Source organism: Odocoileus virginianus, chromosome 8 (genome assembly GCF_023699985.2).
Source record: "Odocoileus virginianus isolate 20LAN1187 ecotype Illinois chromosome 8, Ovbor_1.2, whole genome shotgun sequence".
NCBI lineage: Eukaryota > Metazoa > Chordata > Mammalia > Artiodactyla > Cervidae > Odocoileus > Odocoileus virginianus.
Window position 1 is genome coordinate 74,975,077 of NC_069681.1, and position 15,970 is coordinate 74,991,046.

Genomic DNA, 15,970 nt, shown 5'->3' on the forward strand with positions numbered 1-15,970 from the left:
TCCAATTTTAAATAAAGTGGTTGGGAAAGGCCTCCTTGAGAGATGACCTTTAGGCCAGTCCTCAAAGGAGGGCAGGGAGGAAAGAGCCAGTGCAAAGGCCCTGGGGTGGCAGGAAGGCCAGGGAGGCTGGAGCTGAGTGAGGGGGCAGGGGGACGGGTTGAGAATGGGAGTAGACAGGTGATTGGCATGGAGGGGACTTGCAGGAGGGCTCAGAAGGTCATCAACCTTTGACTCTGAGTGAGGAAACTGTTGGAGGCTTTGGAAGTGGGGAAGTGGGGCAGTGTGATTGGAGTTTTGTGTCAATAAGACCTTTCTTAAGTCCCAGGTTGAGAGCATGCTTTAAGGGGGACAGTTTGTCTGTGTTATCTCCCTTCCCTGCCCCACACACTGCCCTCAACTCTACAGACCTTGATCTGTGTCTTCAGCTCCCTGAGATGGACGGACTCTGAGCCCCTCCTGCATCTGCTCTGGCATGAACCATGCCTCCAGGCAGAGGGAGTGGCAGCGATCAGCCTCCTCTCTTCACCTTCCTTCTCCAAAGGGTCACATTCCTGTGTTGGCTGTTGCACAATTTCTTCCGAGTCCTCCATGGTAGACTCTCCCACTGGGACCCCTGCCCATTCCCTGTGTGTATGTGTGTTAGTCACTCAGTTGTGTCTGATCCTTTGCGACCCCGTGCACTATAGCCCGCCAGGCTCCTCTGTCCATGGGATTTCCCAGGCAAGAATACTGGAGTGGGTTGCCATGCCCTCCTCCAGGGGATCTTCTTGATCCTGGGATCCAACTCACATCTTTTATGTCTCCTGAATTGGCAGGCGGGTTCTTTACCACTTTTACGTGGGGAGCATCGTGGCTTTCATGTGGCTTAAAAGAACCAGATATGCTATAAATACAAGCTAGTCCACAAAGCATGTTCTCGCAGTTTCTTTGTTATAAATGAGTACTCTTTCCTAAGATCCTTAAAATTTTACAGATCTTAAAGTGACTCTGCTGAAAAATAAACCTAAGCACTTCCTTACTTTGTACATAGTTTCCTGTTTTGTGTATGGTGTTTTCTCACTCTACAGTCAGGCATAAACCTATGAAGTGTCACTGGCAAACTCACGATGCTGCCTAAGTACTCAGAGGACAACAGCAGACTGCTAGCTGCCTCCCTTGGTTGTTGTTGAGTCGCTCAGTCCTTTCCGACTCTTTTGTGACCCCATGGACTGTAGCCTGCCAGGTCCCTCTGTCCGTGGGATTTCCCAGGCAGGAATACTGGAATGGGTTGCCAGTTCCTTCTCCAGGGGAGCTTCCCAACCCCAGGAATTGAACCCAAGTCTCCTGCATCTTCTGCACTGGCAGGTGGATTCCTTACCACTGAGACACTGGGAAAGCCCTAGTTACCTCCCTCTGAAAGTGAAGTGAAGTCGCTCAGTCGTGTCCGACTCTTAGTGACCCCATGGACCACAGACTACCAGGCTCCTCCATCCATGGGATTTTCCAGGCAAGCGTACTGGAGTGGGGTGCCATTGCCTTCTCCTACCTCCCTCTAGGTGGACATAAAATCTGTCTTAGTGAAACCTAGGATTGAATATAAAAACAACTTGTTAAGAAAACACAATTTTTTGTTAGATCCTTTACTACTAAAGTTAAAAGGGCAGTTCTTTACTGCACTGTCTTTTTAGTAGATTTATATATATTTTATGTTTCTTTTTTCTGAAAAGCATCTCTCATGGCCTAATATGTTATGTAAAAATTGTTAACTTATATAGTGTACCCTATGTCAGGATATAATTTGTATTCATGGAAATAAATATACCCAGCATTGCTGAAAGCATGGCCGTTTCATGTCAACTAGTGCACCCTGAGAGAACTATAATATTATTTTATAGGGACAGTTAAAGTGTCAGAATAGAAGTTTTTAAAAGACAAGATGAGAATACTTTAGTCTAGAAATAACCAGAGAAGTTCAATCAGAAAAGGTGAGTTGAGACAATTTTTTTCAACTTATTTTGTTATGAATTCTTCTTGTGAAAGTAAATTTTATTTTAGAGCTCAAAATACTGGGTAAACTTGTCTCTTTGGTAAATTTTTTCAAAAGGCAGATTGAATCCTGCAAAATTTTAAAATGTAGGCTATCAAGTTAATGTAACATATATTGAAAAACAAGTAAACTTGATTGGAACAATTTAAAACAGAAGCACAGTAGTAATTTTTGAAAAGTCTGAGTGGTCATGCTTATGTCAGAATGGAAGCTCATAGTATAGTGACCAGTGTTTGGAATGTAATCAGTGAATCCAGTATCTCTCACCTGGCCTCCCAGGTCTCCAAGGCCAGGTCTCCCTGCTGGAGCCTGTTTGAATCTATTTCTTCCTTTTGATGCTGGTCTCCGTACCCCCACCCCATGGCCTCCTTTCAGTTGTTCATGCATTTCAGCCCCTTTCTGACAAAAGGCTTCTGTGGTCAGCACGCCTTCTAGAACACACTTCCTCCAGCACACTCCAAGACCTGTCTTCTCCTTCAGGTTTCAACATAAATGTCATGGCTCCAAGGACTTCCCTGGTGGTCCTGTGGTTATTCACCTCCCAACGCAGAGGTACAGGTTCGATCCCTGGTCGGGGAACTAAGATCCCACATGTCTCATGCCCCAAAACCGAAACATAAAACAGAAGCAATATTGTAACAAATTCAATGAAGACTTTAGAAGTGGCCCACATCAAAAAAAATCTTAAAAGACATAAATGTCATGGCCCTGGAAAGAAACCTGACTGTCATCCCCCTATGCAGGGCCACTTCCCAATCAGGTACTTTCTAACGCATTTTCCTGTTTGTCTCCTTCACCGATTTATATCATGGCCTGTAATTATCTTATTTTGCCTTTGCACACTGGCTATCTCTCACCCCACTGCAGTGCATAGTCTGTGAGAAAAGTGTAAGTCACTCAGTTGTGTCTGACTCTTTGTGACCCCATGGTCTATACAGTCCATGGAATTCTCTAGGCTGGAATACTGGAGTGGGTAGCCTTTCCCAGGGGATCTTCCCAACCCAGGGATCAAACCCAGGTCTCCTACATTGCAGGCAGATTCTTTATCAGCTGAGCAACAGGGAAGCCTGAGAATGCTAGAGTGGGTAGCCTATCCCTTCTCCAGCAGATCTTCCTGACCCAGGAACTGAACCAGGGCCTCCTGCATTGCAGGCAGATTCTTTACCATCTGAGCCACCAGGGAAGCCCAGTCCATGAGAACAGGCATTTAGAACTGCAGTATCTGTTGAATAAACATTAACAGTAGCAGCAGCAGTGGGAGCGCTTGTGGTTTTTTTTTTTTTTTCATCATTAGGGAAAGTTGATAAAGTGCTGAGATGATTTGGAGCAGAAGCAGGCAAATTAAGGACAGATAGTAAATATTTTAAGCTTTGTGGGCCAAACAGCCTCTGTTACAACTACTCCACTCTGCCATCATTAGAGCAGAAGGGCCACGCCAAGTGAACGAGCGTGGCCGGGTTCCAGTAACGCTCTTTTTACAGAAACAAACGACCAACCTGTGCACTGTAGTTTGCTGGCCGAATGCGGTTTCAGAGAATCACCAGTGTTGGAGATGTTCACATCATTCCTTTATCCAATAATTTATTCATTCTGCTGTTGAGCAGAGGTTTTTTTGGGACCTGGTGTGGGCCAGGTGCTGGTCTGTATTTGGGATGCACAGATTAAATGTATAGCCCACACTTGGCAAAAATATATAGAGAGATATCAGTAATTACAATAGGAAGAGAGATGCATTTGATAGAGATTTTCAGAATGCACGTGAGCGGGGTACCCAACTCAGCTCGGGCAGGTGGGGGCTCTAGAAGGTTTTTCCAGATGAGGAGGTGAGATGAGTTTTGCAGGATGAATAGGAGTTTATCAGAAGGGGTAAAGGTAACATGTGTATACCTGTCAGAGAGAGACGTCGTGAGTTTGGTGATGCAGATCCCTTACAGGGACCGATTACTCAGTCAGAAGTACTAGAAAATACTTTATAGGGTGGGGATGGACACTTAGGTATTGGACACAGGCAGGGCTCGAGGTTGCTTGGGGACATTTGGGTAGAAATCTCCAAAGGGCAGAAATGGGGCCTGGAGAGAGGTCTACGCCAAAGGTCAACATGGGTGGTGTTGTACCCCCGTCCCCCGCCCACCGATGTGAGCAAATGGGTAAGAGAGGGAGAACAGAGTAAGAAAGAGGTCACGAAGGGGACTGTGTGCCCACATCTAAGGGAAACTGAAGGAAGAAGCCTGCAAGAGGCAGGACACCCACTGCAGGTGAGTGGCTGGTGGGGGACATGGGGGGAAATGCAGTGTTTGAGTCTAATGAAGAGGGAGCCTCCAAGGCAGAAAAATGGTCAAATCTGTCTCACAGGAGACAGGACAAGTGAAAATGCAAAGAGGCGGTTGGGATGGGAAATTAGGAAGCAGTTGGTGACCTAGTTTTGAATGAGCAATTTTAGTAGAACATGGGGGCGGGAGTCACATATTAGTGAGTTGAGAAGTGAATGAAAAGTGAGGAGTAGAGGCAATGGGAATAGACTCCTGTTTTTAAAAACACCCTGGTGGAGAAGAGAGCACAGTGCTCACTGCCAGGGAAGGGGGTTTGTGTTTTGTTTTGTTGTTCAGACTGTGACCCAGGGGATCTTCCCGACCCAGGGGTCAAACCCATGTCTCCTGCATTGGCAGGCAAATTCTTTACCACCGAGTCACCTGGGAAGCCTCCTCCCCCAAATAAAAAATAGAATGAAAATAGTTTATTGGCATCATTTAAGTGCCATATCATTATTTAATCATGGTTTTACCTAATTTCATGAGAACTATATAGCATCTACCAAGAAAAATTTAAATCCGATGGGAAAACATCCCTGTAATGACAAACCAACAGTGAAATTCCTGAGATGGTCACAGAGTTGAAGAAGGAAATGGCAACCCACTCCAGTATTCCTGACTAGATGGACAGAGGAGCCTGGTGGGCTGCAGTCCCTGAGGTCACAAAGAGTCAGATACGACTCAGCACAGACACATGCACATGTGGTCAGGGAACATGTGGCATAACTCTGGTTCCTTTGGGGTCTTAATGACACTAGATGACCTTGGGACATATCTCGGAGGCTTCCGAAGAGCATTCAATGTGTTCTGGCATTTGTATTATTAAGAGTTTATCTCTCAGTATCACCGTTACTACATACTGCTGAAATGGACATTGGTAGTGGCTGTGTTTTTATTGTGTGTTTGACCATCCCAACTTTAGTTTACTTTTGTTGTGATTGAGCGTGCCTAATAATGCCCTGCAGGAATGACTAGAAACGCAAATTTCCTCATCCAGGACCCAGAGACAGCTTCAGTGGCTCTGGGGTGGGTCACAGGCTTAACAACTATTCTACTTATTTGGACAGACACTGTTAGTATACATAATAAATGTTGAGCACCTACTGTCTGTCAAGTTGTATTAGGCCCTTAGGATACAACCGTGAATAAGACAGACGAGATCTACAGGCAGTTACGATGCAGCGTGATTTAGTGCTGTGACTGCAAAGTCTTCTGGGCCCAGGAGAACAGAGGAGGGGATCTAACCCCAAGTTGGGGGACAGGAAAGTTTCTCGGGTGTAGTGTGGTGTGAAGGAGTGAAGAATTTGATGTTGTTCTTGTGGAACTTCCCTGCCTCTTTCTCCTGGGATGGATGTGTTGTTTCCTTGTTTGTTTTGCTGGAGTACATCCTTGGTAATTTCCAGAGAGAGTTCAAGGAAAGCAAACTCGCTGAGATTTGGCCTTTCTGAAACTATCTTTAGTCTGCCCTCACTAGACCAAATAGCATTTTCTGGGTTGAAAATGAGTTTCTTTCAAAACATGCAAACTTCCTAGCATTGCTCAAAAGAAACATGGTGCCTATCTGAGAATATTTTGGGGTGGGGGGTGGGGGTAGGAGACCTGCTTTTATTTCTCTCCAGAAGCTTTAGAATCTTCTCTTATCCTTGGTGTTTTAAAAATTCCCTGTGCGTGTGCACTGTGTGTTATATAGAGAGTGAGAGAAGATGAGAGAGAGAGGGAGAGAGAGACAGAAATACGGCAGACAGAGATAGAGAGGAACTCAGAGAGGCGGAGGGAAGGAAGGGAGGGTAAATGTATTTATCTTGCTAGGATTTGCTAAGCTCTGATTCCCTTCAGCTTTGGTCATCATCTTCTGTTCTTGTTCAGTCCAACTTCTCCGTTTTCTCTATCTTCCTGTAACTTCTATTATTTGGTATTTGGACCTCCCAAAGTGGTGACTTATGTCTAGTTTTTCTCTCATTTAAAAAAATTTTTTTTAAGATTTTTTTTTGTGTAGACCATTTTTGAAATCTTTATTGAATTTGTTACCATGTTTTGATTTTTTTTGGCTGAGAAACATGTGGGATCTTAACTTCCCAGGCAGTTCAGTTCAGTTCAGTTGCTCAGTCGTGTCCGACTCTTTGTGACCCCATGAACTGCAGCATGCCAGGCCTCCCTGTGCATCACCAACCCCCGAGGTTTACTCAAACTCATGTCCATTGAGTCAATGATGCCATGCAACCATCTCATCCTCTGTCGTCCCCAATCTTTCCCAGCATCAGGGTCTTTTCAAATGAGTCAGCTGTTTGCAAAAGGATTGGAGTTTCAGCTTCAGCATCAGTCCTTCCAATGAATATTCAGGACTGATTTCTTTTAGGATGGACTGGTTGGATCACCTTGCTGTGCAAGGGACTCTCAAGAATCTTCTCCAACACCACAGTTCAAAAGCATCAATTCTTTTGTGCTCAGCTTTCTTTATAGTCCAACTCTCACATCCATACATGACTACTGGAAAAACCATAGCCTTGATTAGACGGACTTTTGTTGACAAAGTAATATCTCTGCTTTTTAATATGCTGTCTAGGTTGGTCATAACTTTTCTTCCAAGGAGTGAGCGTCTTTTAATTTCCTTGTTAAAGTCACCATCTGCAGTGATTTTGGAGCCCAGAAAAAGAAAGACTGTCACTGTTTCCACTTCTCAGTGAGTGAAGTTGCTCAGTCGTGTCCGACTCTTTGCGACCCCATGGACTGTAGCCTACAACGTTCCTCTGTCCATGGGATTTCCCAGGCAAGAGTAATGGAGTGGGTTGCCATTTCCTTCTCCAGAGGATCTTCCCGACCCAGGGATCGAACCCAGGTCTCCTGCATTGTAGGCAGATGCTTTACCGTCTGAGCCACTTCCCAACCAGAGATGAAACCCATACCTCCTGCATTGGAAGGCCAAGTCTCAACCCCTGGACCGCCAGGGAATCCTCTATAGTTTTTCTTACATGTTCTCTCTTTCTTCATGCTTTTCCTCATTTTAGACAGTCTCACTGGGCTTTATTTTCTAATGCTTCTCTTGAAAGCCTTGTTTTGGCACATCTTCCTGATGTCTGATTGCGTCTTTTCATAGCAGATTTCTGTTTCTTTTATTGTTGCAACATCTTCCCAAATTTCTCTAAGGGTGCCTCTTTCAAGATATTTCCTGTTTCCTGAATTCTCTCTGTAGTCTCAGGGGCAGATTCTGTTTCTCTCAATTTTTTGGTTGCTTGGGTTATGCTGGAAGCTCTTCTCAAAGTCTTTGTGATCAGTCACGCTTGTTCTTGACTTAGATGAACTTGAAGTCATTTGCTCGCACTCTATAGGAGTCTGTTTCCCCGCACCCTGTGGCTTGGCTTGGTTGGGCAGGTGGAAGGTAAATTCCTGGTGCTGGGTGCTGCATGGGCAGATGAAGGCCAGGGGGATGGGGGTGTCTCCTTCCCCGTCTCAGCCTCTCCCCCCTCCTTCCCGGGATCCGAGGCTCTGTGGCCCTGGCTGTCCGGCTGGAGGTCAGCGCACACTCCCTCTACTGCAGAACGGACAGCTCTTCTGTCTGCTGCAGCCTGCACGTCTCCTCTGCCCGCCAGCCGGGGACCTCTGTTTCTGTTCCAGAAATTGTTGAAATAGCCGCCTCAGTAAGTAGCTCTTTTCTCTCTCTTGTCCTAGGTTTAAATATGTAAATTGCTTAAGAGAAAGAAGTCAATAAATGTTAGCTCTTATTATGAACTGTACTTCTTCAAATTGAATGACTTTAAGGCATCTCTGGTAAGAAAGGGACAAACTGCCTGCGTTCTGTCCACCACCGCGAGCTGGCAAATCTCCTTTTCCCCGTAAATCTAGTCACCAGCACCTTGTAGGGTGCTGTTCAGTAGTGTGAGATGGCTGTTTCCTCAGGCTTGCAGAAGAATTCTGAGAACTGTGCTGTTGAACGCATTCTGTAGAGATACTATGTCATCATAATCTCCTGAGTCTTTTCCTTAGCCAAGAGCGCAAGGGCTTTGATTTTTTTCCTCTGTTTTGCAGTGCAGCAGCCTGTTATCAGAAAACAGATGATTCAAGGGCATTTGCTCATAAAAATATTGTTCCTTTCAGTGAGCTTTGAGATGCTGATGGTTTCCCCGAGAATCATGGATATAAATAGAATCTAAGGCTTTCTCCATCCACACATATACCCACAGCAGTTTAGAAGCGTCGGCAGGTTTAGAGTCATTTACAAATAATTGACTAACTCTGCCATTTCTGTAAGGTGTCCTCGTACAAGGTTACCTGTATTTGGCATCTCTTTTTAAACAACTTCTAAATGTATGCAGATCTGTCTGTCAAAAGTATGGCATTTGTAGTATTTATATTATTTGTCCCTTCCTCAAATGTCCTTCTATTTGCAGCATTCTCTCAAGTGTGCACCTGACCCTCCACTTTCCAATTTCCATTTCTTACCCAAAGCCTTTTAGGAATTTATACACTGACCAATTGTGTATAGAGAGGTCAACGCTCCCTGGTGGTGATTTAATTCTTCTAGGGTGGAAAATTCATCACTGGATGTTTGTGAATCTCTGAATTAAATCCAGCCACTTAAGGTGAGGCAGCAAGATATAAACAGAAATGCAGATGCAGATACTCAGATCCTAGTTAGACTCTAATAATGCAAAAATGCTTGGTCTTAGTGTTTTAGAGTACTATAAGAAAGTAAAACTCAAGATTTGGACATCAATTAAAGACATACTGCATACATAGGTTTATTTGGTTTTGCAGATTACTTATTGCTCAGTTAGCAGTATTCTGTTTTTACCTTTGGATCCATCCCTTTGCAGCTCTAAAAACGTGAACCAAACCAAACCAAAATAAAACAACTTTCACTAGTTCCCTTTGTAGCGTGGGTATTAAATAATGCCAGTGACCTGGATTGTGGACAGACACACCTGTCATGAGATGAGCATTAAACTTAAAAAATAATTTCAGGCATTGCTTTAGATTTTCCTGAAGTCTCATCAAAGGGTTTTATTGTCATCTCTTTGCTTCATCATTGGATGTGTATTTCTGAAAGTGACCTAGATCTGATCTTTACCCAGAAGCCCTTTCTTAATTTTGATCTTGTTTATCATTTAGAGACGCTTTGAATTTTCAATGTGTTGTAACTTCTTAACGTTTAACCATTACTTTATGTTCACATCTTTAGCTTGTCTCTCCACTCTTCTTTTCTACCAGAATAGTAAGAAGCTGGGTAGCATCTACATCCCTCTGCCTGGAAATCTCCTTGGCCAGAGTCCTGAATTCTTTAGATACAATTTCTACATTCCATGCCACAGCAGGTAATATTGTTGCTAAACTTTCAGCCACCCTTAACAGGGATTCATTTTCCATTAATTCCCTCACTTTAAACCCTCACCAACAGCTTCCTCCAAGGCCTTCCTGGGAGTGGCTGTCTTAACCACTGGAGCACCAGAGAAGCCCCAGGATGGGCATTTTTAGATGCAGTTTCTTTTCTGTCATTATAATGGGTAGATGGTTTTATCCTCATTTTTCTTTTTTCCTTTCTAGTTTATGTATTTATTTTTGGTTGCTCTGGTTCTCCATTGCTGCGTGAGCAGACTTTTCTCTAGTTGCGGTGAGCAGGGGGTACTCTCTAGTGGCTGCGTGCGGGCTTCTCATTGCAGTGGCTTCTCTTGTTGCAGAGCATGGGCTCTAGCCTCATGGGCCTCAGTGGTTGCAGCTCATGGGCTCTAGAGCGCTGGCTCAGTAGTTGTGGCTCACAGACCTAGCTGCTTTGTGGCACATGAGATCTTCCTGGACCAGGGAGCAATCCCTGTGTTGCATTAGCAAGTGGATTCTTACCCACTGCACCATCAAGGAAGTCCTGTCCTCATGTTTTATATGAGGAAACGGATTCAGAGAGTTTGAGTCTATCCTGAGATTATACACTTGATGTTACCATCAAACCCAGACCTTTAGTACAATCCTGAAACCTGCCACTTCCTTTCTTTCTATAATTGTGTCTTTCTCGTCTCCTGTGGGATGGTTGCAGCTTTAACGTTAAAAATTTTTGCTTATTATTTCCCAACGTGGAGGAAAAAGCAGCTGCTGTTTATTCTTATTCGAGAGTAAAGTGAGAAAGGATTTCTTTCCCAGCTACTTGAACAAAGCAAACCATCTCTCTACAAAATATCTGTGAAACAAAAGAACTGTTTTTAAAAGCAACTGGGAAGAACTATAATAAAATTTTTTAAAAAGGATAGTTTGATTCATATAATGTGTTGTTCTTTGTGTATAAATATACCAGAAAAAACCCACTTCAGATATAAAATATGGAGAAAATGGGCCTTGAATAAAAACCCTGGGTCATTCTACTTCATGATTTTGCCTTTCTTCAGTTCTTTTCTTCCCATTACACTTGGTCTGGCCTCTGTTTTGGGCCTGTTTGTCACCTTATTCTAGACCATGGTTATTTATCAACAGATGTCTCTACTCCAGTAGGTTGTAAGCCCCTCTTGGGGACCGCTGCTTTGTTTCTGAATTTCCCACAATGCCTCTAAAGTGCCTTGACCATAGTGCTGTCTGTGAATGCGTATTGAATTGGATGGATATCCATTTGCATTCTTAAAGTTTTTTTTTTTTACTACCTGAGATGTCAGAAACATAGGGCAACAATGGATGGACTGTTATCATTATAGTATTGAGCCATAAAGCAGTGTAATCTCGTTCTAGTTGATTGAGATATTGCTAGCATTCCAAAGTCATATTTGAAGGAGAATCAATACAAAAGGGGAAAAGGTAAGAACAAATACAACTTTTCATTTTCCCTCTAAATGTGAGGATTTGCGTTCTTCAAAGGATTCATTTTTCAAAGGAAAACCAGGATTACTTTGAAAGAGTGACATGTCTTTTTAGCACGTAATAGCAGCAAAATCTCTTTTGTTGTTCAAACAGGAGTTTGTATCTTTTGGTGGGGGGGCAAAATCTTGACAGAATGTGGAGCCTTGGTGAAAATAAAAGACGTAAGCACACATAAGCTCCTTTGCATGGGATTTGAATATTTGATTCTAGAGGTTTTCTGTAAGTGTTTAAATTAATTTTTGGAGTTATTTAATTTCCCCATTATGGTCATATTCATTTGCAAGAGACTTTGATCAGCCATACAGAGCGTCTCTTCCATCTGCCTATTAGAAGGGGTTTTTGTGGAGGACTCACAATGACAGACCAAGTCCTCCGTCTGTCACAGCCCTTTGAAAGTGAAGATGCTAATAGAATTTGTGACATTCATCGCTGTAGCTCAGTGTAAGCCTGTTACTGAACACAAGAATTATTTATTCTTTAAAAAACTTCTGTTTTAATATAACAGCTCCATTGATATATAATTCATAGGCTAGATAGGAATCACCCTTTTAAAGGATGCAGTTCAGTGGTTTTTAGTCTACTCACAGAATTGGGCAACCACAGCCACCATCAATTTTAGAACATTTTTATAGAAACCCTGTGCCTGTTATCAAACACTCCCCTTTTCCCCAAACTCCAGCCCCTGGCAACCATTAACCTACTTCCTGTCTCTATAGATTTGCCTACTCTGGACATTGAATATAATTGAATCATGCAACATGCAGCCTTTTGTGTCTGGCTTCTTCCATTTGTTGTAAGACAGCGGTCCCCAACCTTTTTGGCAGCAGGGACCGAATTCATGGAAGACAGTTTTTCTATGAACTGGGAGGTGGTGGGGGGGGATGGTTTCGGGATAATTCAAGTGTGTTACATTTATTGTGCAACTTTATTTCTATTATTCTGTTAATATTATGTGAGCTCCACTTCAGGTCATCAAGCATTAGATTCTGGAGATTGGGGACCCCTGCCTTGATATTTTCACAATTCATCCATACTGTAGCCTGTGTCAGTGGCTCAGTCCATTTTATGGCTGAAAAATGCTGAGTGTGTTGGCCTTCCTCAGTTAATGCTCCTTTGTGTTGTTTCCACTTTTTGTCACTTGTGATTTATGCCAACACGCTCTCTCTCTCTCTTTCCTCCTCCCCTCTATCCTCCGTCTTTTTTCCCTTTGTTGTTTTTCCTGGAGGTTCTTGTGCTCTGCTTGTATCGATGTGTTTCTTCCAGAAAGCCTCAAACCAACATCCTCTGGGGTGGGACCTCCCTATGGCAGCGGTTGCTTTATGGGATGTCAGGACCCTGGGTGGGTTTGAGTTAAGCTCTTTGGTGTCCACAGAGATGCCATGGGTATTCTTTTCAATAACCTTGAGGATTGGGCTTCCCTGGTGGTTCAGCTCTCAAGATTCCACCTGCAGTGACGGAGATTCAGGAGACTTGGGTTCAATCCTTGGATCAGGAAGATCCCCTGGAAGAGGGCACAGCAACCCACTCCAGCATTCTCGCCTGGAGAATCCCGTGGACAGAGGAGCCTGGTGGGCTACAGTCCATGGGGTCACAAAGAGTCAACACAACCGAGCAACTGAACCACCACCAGCACCTGGGGGTGAGGGTTTCTGTGTGGCAGACACACAGGTGGCACAGGTACTGCTGAGCCATCTGCTCTTAGAAGTGCAGACCTCTTGGCTTTTTTTCTTCTTTTTCACCCGAATGGCTGCTTTTTCTTGAATGACTACCCTGTGGGCCCCTATAGGACAAGGTAGCCTTTCCCCTGAGCCAAGCAGCGGTCCCAACTCCTTTCCAAGGCATGCATATAGGTCCTGGCAAAGATACGTGAACCCAAGGTCATTCTCAGAAGGGCCCCAGTCCAATTCTGTAGTCCTATTTCTAAAAGCAGAAGTCAGGAAAACCACAGTTGTACAGACCCCACTTTCCCTGGGCACAGGCGTGACCCCAGCCTCCCCCTCCAGGGAGCTGCTGCTGGAGGAAGGGGCTCCATAGGCCAGCCTAGAGTCTTTTGGTTCTCTCTATATTTCCACACCTTGTTGTTCAGTCACGTGTCTGACTCTTTGTGACCCCATGGACTGCAGCACACCAAGTTTTCCTGTCCTTCTCCCTTTCCTGGCGTTTGTTTAAACTCATGTTCAAGATGCTTGCTTTATGTAGACTATTCACTGAAATTTTTACACCTTGAATTTTCTTTTTTTTTTAAATGGATGGTCCATTTCTTAAATTAATAGGCAACCTGATTGTGCTTTCAATAGATAATGAAGAGTTAATTGTAGTGTAAGAACACCAATGAAGGGTCTGAACACAGTAAATATGGCTGCAGTGAAAGTTAAGTGGCTTGACTAGGAATATTATACAGAACAACAGGCTGCTTGGCCCTTTTTCCCTTTAAGTGTCATTAAAGAGCATTTGTGTATTGATAATGCTCTGGTCCTACCTGGTGTTGAGAGACTTCTCCTAGGATTGGGATGATCCTTGCAGTGGCTAGATGTGGAGCTTGGCTCAAACACAGAAGTGCTTAAATCATGGATTTCTAATAATGTTTTATTATTTCAATATTATTTCAACATTCAGCTTTGCATATAACTGGGAACTAATTTTGAAGTTTGCGTGCATTCTCAGTCACTAAGTTGTGTCCAACTCTTTTGTGACCCCATGGACTATAGCCCGCCAGGCTCCTCTGTCCATGGGATTCTCCAGGCAAGAATACTGGAGTAGGTTGCCATGTCCTTCTTCAGGGGATCTTCTGACCCAGAGATGGAAAACCCAGCATAGCCAAAAATAGATAACTAAATACATTTTTTAAAAAGAGTAAATTATGGTTTGTTTATGCTGGAGCTGGGTTAGTATTCACAATCTGTGCATTCTCTATCTTGCTGTCAACTGAGGTGTTTTTTTTTTTTTTTTTTTCTGGTTTGGGTTCATTTTAGCAGATTTAAAGAAAGCTTCCAGTTCAAATGCTGCAAAATCCAACCTACCCAAATCTGGACTTCGTCCTCCAGGCTACTCGCGTCTCCCTGCAGCCAAGCTGGCAGCCTTCGGCTTCGTCCGGAGCTCCAGCGTGTCCTCGGTGTCCAGCACCCAGTCGGCGGACAGCGCCCAGCCCGAGTCTGGCCGGCTGGCCAACCGTAAGTGGTGCGGATGGGCGGGTGGGCAATGCTGCTGTTCCCAGACAGGCCTGACCAGCAGAGAGCCAATCAGCACATGTGCATGGGATTGCAATTTCTGTGTGCATAAAGTAACAATTCGGGTTGACTACCTCACTCTACCATGGTTGGGACTTTAAAAATAATCTACTGTAGGGGAAAAAAAAAGCCTGTTTGGCCCTACCATTTTCTAGGTTATATGGGGAGTGAATGTGCCTGAAAAGGACTTCTAAATTACTCTTAAATCTAGAAAGTGACTTATACCAGGGCTGATTCCAGGAGCCCTTTGCCTCATGCATTCTAGGTAAGAAGCCACAGAAAAATCCAAAAATGTTATTACCATGTTGTGCTATCGTAAAGCATGTTAGATGTGAAATATTAGTGGAAAGAATCATTTTAATCACCTGTGATTATCTGTTATGCCGTCCTGTTGGTGGAGCACTCAGTCTCTAAAAGTCAACTCAAGGATGCTAGAAATAGGGAAGCCCAGCCGAGCTTCTTCCAAGTCCGTGCCAAGGAAGGTCCCTGTGAGCTGAGATGGTGTCAGTCCAGACCTGCTTCCTGACACTGGTGCTGTAAGCTGAATTTGAAAGTATGAAGTCATAGCCTCCAAGCAGGTGCCAGCAGCAGCCCCTGTCCCTAAAAGGAGACTCGGAGGCTGCCCTGTTCACCTGAGCCGTCAAGGCTCAAGCAACTTCGTAGCCTTATCGACGGGATCTGAAGCTGTGCCACCTCAGATGTCAAGTACTAATGATTTGCATACTACTTAGCAGCTTTCCTGTGGAGAGCTGTGTGAAGGATCATATGAGTTGAATCAAGTTGGAATAAGAGATAGTGAGGGGGAGGGAGAGAGAGGAGGAAGAGAGATTAAGAATGAGATTGATTTTGTATTATTTGTTCAGTTTCCTTTCTCTAAGCTTGTTTTATTCCCTGTTCTTTCTTGGGTGGAGCATTTGTACACTTGTTCTAAATTTTGGCCTGCCTGGTTATTCCTAAAAGTAATGGGTTATATTTTCCTTCCTCTTAATGTGTTTGTAAGCATTTCTGAGAGGTTCTTTGCTCACTTGGCTCCCTGAAGGTGACCTGCTCTCACCTGAGAATCATTTTAGGAATCCCACTGGAATCAGGGGTTGCATCACGGTATGGTACACGTCTCAAAATCTTAACACAAATATGCTATAGAACTGTTTGTAAATGTGTGACTCTAATTTCTAGGTGTGCGTGTGTGTGTATTAACAGCCTGAAGGTTTTGAAATAGAGGAGCAATGATCTGTCATCATTTTTAATAGAGATTCCCAGGGACATATTTCTCTCTTAGATGGAGCATGAATGATTAAAAAAAAAAATATCATATGGTATGTGTCTTTCCAAGGAAGGAGTTAAGATTTTTACTTCTTTTTTTTTTTTTTTTTAAGATTTTGACTTCTTAAAAAAAAAAAATTAACCTCAAGGTGAATTGAGCCCTGTCCCCACAGCAGGCACTTTTTCAAAAGGAGAGGTGACAGGTGTGAATGGAATAATTCCAGGTGTGCTTAGGGCATTTCTTCTCACCTGTGCATCAAAGGATGCTCGTCTGGGACTCCCTGAACGCCCAAGGAGACAAGAGCTGTTATGTG

The 15,970-nt window shown here is 43.8% G+C and overlaps 1 protein-coding gene across 2 annotated transcripts in view; it reads left to right on the plus strand.

Annotated features, from left to right (window-relative positions):
- MTUS2 (microtubule associated scaffold protein 2) overlaps window positions 1-15,970 on the plus strand; it is a 367,641-nt gene that overhangs the window by 128,266 nt on the left and 223,405 nt on the right. The window contains exon 6 of one of the 2 annotated variants that reach the window (XM_070471733.1): window positions 14,139-14,336. In XM_070471733.1, the coding sequence (XP_070327834.1) occupies window positions 14,139-14,336 (198 nt within the window). The remainder of the gene's footprint in view (window positions 1-14,138; window positions 14,337-15,970) is intronic. The other variant, XM_070471734.1, reaches the window with a different exon arrangement.